The 4389-nt window shown below is 31.5% G+C and overlaps 1 protein-coding gene across 1 annotated transcript; it reads left to right on the top strand.

Moving 5' to 3' along the window:
• The first annotated feature begins 2263 nt into the window (after nucleotides 1-2263).
• LOC25494244 (putative GATA transcription factor 22) lies at nucleotides 2264-4170 on the top strand. The gene is made up of 3 exons (XM_013603044.3): nucleotides 2264-2689; nucleotides 2832-3230; nucleotides 3410-4170. Exons 1-3 carry the CDS (start codon nucleotides 2450-2452, stop codon nucleotides 3770-3772), a joined length of 1002 nt encoding a protein of 333 aa, XP_013458498.2. The 5' UTR covers nucleotides 2264-2449; the 3' UTR covers nucleotides 3773-4170.
• Nucleotides 4171-4389: the final 219 nt, after the last annotated feature.

Genomic DNA, 4389 nt, shown 5'->3' on the forward strand with positions numbered 1-4389 from the left:
ATTTCCAAAACATGTTTACTTTTTGAACCCACTCGGTTGGCCTAGGATCCTACAATTTGTAATGTCACAACGAGTTGAAACAATTCCCCGTGGCTACTAGATCATGACATTGAAGGATGACGTCTGCAATGGTCGCTCCATTAGTCTCCAACGGCTACTAACACCTATAAACACCATCTTCATAATAACGCAAGTTACGATACTTAGAAATCTTTCACTCTTTACTTTATTACAGACCAGAGTGTCACCTTCCACTCCTTACTTTATTAGCGACTTGAGTGTCAAAATGTTTGATAATACCAACCTAACATTTAAGTTCAACGGAATGCTACTTCAATTCGATCCACATTTTCGATTTGTTAAGATAAAACTTGATGATTCATGTGACCAGTCTATAAAGAAAAAAAGACCCAAGACTTGATCACCATGTGCATGTGTTATGTTATAGTAAAATGATTGCCATTTGCCATATATATTTTTATCGTGTTACTTGTGAAGATGGAGACGGCGTAGTTATGGGGACCAAAGTGGTTAAAAATAAAACTTAAAAATTAATTGGCTTGTCCACTTCTCACAAAATAATTCTCATTATTCCGTCGGGATCTGTCCATTTGCCTGCACACAAGCATTCAATGATTTTGATTTTTGCATGTCAAGCAAGCTACTAGCTGCTCATGATCATGCTCATGCAACTCTTTTTCTATGATTTTCACATCGTTCTTCCAGAGTCCCACCACCGAATATGAAAAGTGGACATTTTTTCAACTTTACAGTGAGGATATTTTAGTAGTAATGCAGTGATGAAAAGTAAAAAACTACTTTCTGCGGATAAGCTTTTGTCATACGTATGTATGGGGTCAGCGTAGTAGCATTCCACACACTCCATATATTTTGTCTTTTTTATTTGTCTTCTTTGTCTCTCATCAACTCACGTGAATGTCTTAGTAATATTTCAGTAATTAACATTTTTTCCCTCGTATTTTCCTTCATATATATGCTTACTGCTCTTGTTTGAAAATTAACTATTTTTGTTGTTGTTGTTGTTGGATTTTTATATATTCTCTCAACTTGAAGCAATCTCATTTGAAGTACAAATATAGAAACCTCTTCTCATAATTCAAGTCTTAGTTGCTCATATTGTATGACTGTAATTTCTTCTATTAAACTCAATCTCTGTTGGTATCACTTCTTAATCATATTAGTAAAGTAATAGTAATATTTAAATTTTATTCATTCACTATTTCGTTTTTTATATGCATTTGATATTTAGACTCAAAGTCAAACATTTATAGTTTATTAGAAGTTATATTTTCAAAACAATAAATTAAACATATCAATTGTATATCAAATTATGTAAAGAGATCTAAGTGAGTGAATATTCTCTAAAAATAAATTAAGTATTTTTTTTAAAAAAAAAAGGCCAAAAAGATAATATATTAAAAACTCACAATCAAAGTATTAAAAAATGCAAGGGTCGAAATTTTGCAGAGTTTTTTTTTTGGTAGTGACCTTTTGTTTTTTTTAGTGGAAAGGTTGCAAAGTTAACAATGAGAAATACAGCACCAAAAACAATGGTGTCTCCAAACAAAGCGAGAAAAATGATTACGAATCAAATTATTGATAAAATTACTCCTAGATATCTGAGTGGTTAAGTGTTCTATTGAAAAAAATCATATGAAAAATCTTTAGTTTTGGACTTGATCCATGATGACCATATCAAGAGTTTTACTAAAAACCAAATAAAAATTTGTTAGATTAATATTTACTCATTTGCTTGGATTTGAACCCAAAACATCAACTTCTTCTTTTTCTTTTTGCTTAACTCAAACCAATTGAGATACCGACTCCATCAAGAAATTGTGTTTATCTCTTTTGTTTTCGGAGTGTGTTCATGAAGCCGTCTACAAAAAGCATGTTTATCTGATCTTAAGGTGTAGGCAAGTCTAAATTGATAATTTTAGGAGACTAAAAATATATGCACATACAAGTTATATTTATTTTAAAATCAACTTATGATTAAAATAAGAAAGACTTAGATAATTAAGTTGATGATATACATCTAATAATATGACAAAACAACACAAATTCAAATTCAAATTTAATGACCATAGAGTCTACTCCAATAATTTAAGAACTACTAAGGTGTAAAAATTATAATTTTTTTGACAAAAGGGTTTAAAAATTAATAATGACAGGACATATTTTTGAGGAATATATTTCACTATATGACGAGTAGGCCTGGAGTAGACATGTTGCCACATATATCTTGTGATGATCCCATTCTCTCCCTCTCTTATAATCCTCTTTATATATTAGTGGACAAAATGATCAATGAATACATTACCGTTTCATTTCAGTTGCATATATATATATACACTCCTACTTTGCTTGCACTGATTTATATCTGATCTCCCTTCAATTCTCTCAGCCTCGATTATTTTATGTGTCTATGCATCCTTCAACCAATATGATACCACCACCTTATCGCCATTCAATATCTTCGTCCGTCATGCCTCTTGATCTTAATCAAGATCAAAACCATGACCTTTCTAGTCCAAATTCTTCTTCTTCTTCTTCTTCTTCATTTTCTTCTCTATCACCATCATATCCTACTCTCTTTAACTCACAAGATCAAGTTCAAAAACCATCTTATTACTGCCAAACAAACCACTTACCACATGATCAAGAGGTAAAATATATATATTTATTTATACTTATTAAGATGCATATATATGTTACGTGAATCATTATATATAGTAGCATAATTAATCCCTTCCAATATTTTGTGATTTGATCCTCTTTAATTAATTTGATGATGTGATCTTAATTAGGTTGAGAAGATTAATATTCCCTCAAGTGGATCATGGAATTCTTCAACTGCAGAAAACCATGAAAACTACAAGACTAAACACAAGCTGACAATTCGTTGGAAGAAAGAACAAATTAGTGATGAAATGAATAACAATCAAGAAGCTGATCAGGATGGTACTTCGGTGAAGTGGATGTCTTCAAAGATGAGAATAATGAAGAAGATGATGGTTTCTGATCAAACGGGCAGTTCTAACTTAACAAGCAACTCTAAACAGATTAAGTTTGAAGATCAAAAGCAACCACTGTCACCACAAGGAACAGATAATAGCAGCAGCAATAATTATTCAACTATTAGGGTTTGCTCTGATTGCAACACCACTAAGACCCCTCTCTGGAGGAGTGGACCAAGAGGCCCAAAGGTATACATATATGATCCACTTCCACCCTTTATATTAAAAATCATATTAATAAAGTATATGTTTGGATATGACTAGAAGAAACCTCCAAATTAAAGATTCAAGTCAACCCTAAAACAATCACTTTGTATTAATAAAGTATATGTTTGGTAATTAATAACTTTGATGGTGAAATTTGACAGTCACTTTGCAACGCATGTGGGATTAGACAAAGGAAGGCAAGACGTGCTTTGGCTGCCGCTGCAGCATCAGCAAATGGTACAACAATTGCTGATCAGACAGCTTCTGTGAAGAGAAAAAAGTTGCAAAAGAAAAAAGAGAATAAATCCAAAATTGAGTTTGATTGTTCAACAGTGCATATGAAAAAGAAGCACAAACTTGAAGCAAAACCACCATCTCATCAAAGTAGAAAGGAGTTTATCACTTTTGAGGATTTGAAATTAAGCTTGAGTGAGAATTTGGGTGTTCAACAAGTTTTCCCTCAGGATGAGAGAGAGGCTGCAATCCTTCTCATGGCGTTATCTTATGGATTAGTCCATGGTTGAGCTTAATTAGTTCATTGGTTCAATTTAAGAATATTGTTCACTAGGTTTTTGATACTACTATTTTATATCTATCTATCTATCTATTTATCTTAATTAGGAGTTAGATTAGTTTGAATTTGATTAATGGTTTATGGCGTACGAGAATAAGGTACAATAAAGTTAATTATGAAATGATGATTGGAAATTAAGGTGAAGGACAAAAAAGGACAAATAAGTTGCATCGTTGTAACCAGATGAAGGTAGTGTGATTTTTTTTATAATAGGTGGGAGTGTGATTTTGTGAGTTGTGATTTGTGAACTTAATTATATATATGTATGATTTGAGCAAGTAGACGAGAAAAAGAATCTATTTCTTATTATTTGAAAAAAAAAAATCTCAAGGACTTTATATGCTGAAATTCTAATTGTCTAATTTTGCAGTTGAATTATAGCATGTTCTTAATTCATATTTGCATAAGCTTGATTAACTACATGTTTGTATATACATTATAATTAATAAAAGGAGTATTAAGATTTTGTATAATGCAGGTTTTAAGAACACTATTTTCAGATGAGAAAGCAACATAACTACTTTTTTTTTCTTTTTTCTCCCATGTTCTTTCCTGTCCCATATCAAT

This window comes from Medicago truncatula, chromosome 4 (assembly GCF_003473485.1).
Source record: "Medicago truncatula cultivar Jemalong A17 chromosome 4, MtrunA17r5.0-ANR, whole genome shotgun sequence".
NCBI lineage: Eukaryota > Viridiplantae > Streptophyta > Magnoliopsida > Fabales > Fabaceae > Medicago > Medicago truncatula.

What these genes read in the sequence shown, in the direction of transcription:
- LOC25494244 (XM_013603044.3), top strand. Translation starts at nt 2,450, where the DNA reads ATGCATCCTTCAACCAATATGATACCACCACCTTATCGCCATTCAATA. An exon ending in ACTTACCACATGATCAAGAG is followed by an intron (nt 2,690 to 2,831) that starts GTAAAATATATA and finishes GATCTTAATTAG; the next exon opens with GTTGAGAAGATTAATATTCC. An exon ending in GTGGACCAAGAGGCCCAAAG is followed by an intron (nt 3,231 to 3,409) that starts GTATACATATAT and finishes GAAATTTGACAG; the next exon opens with TCACTTTGCAACGCATGTGG.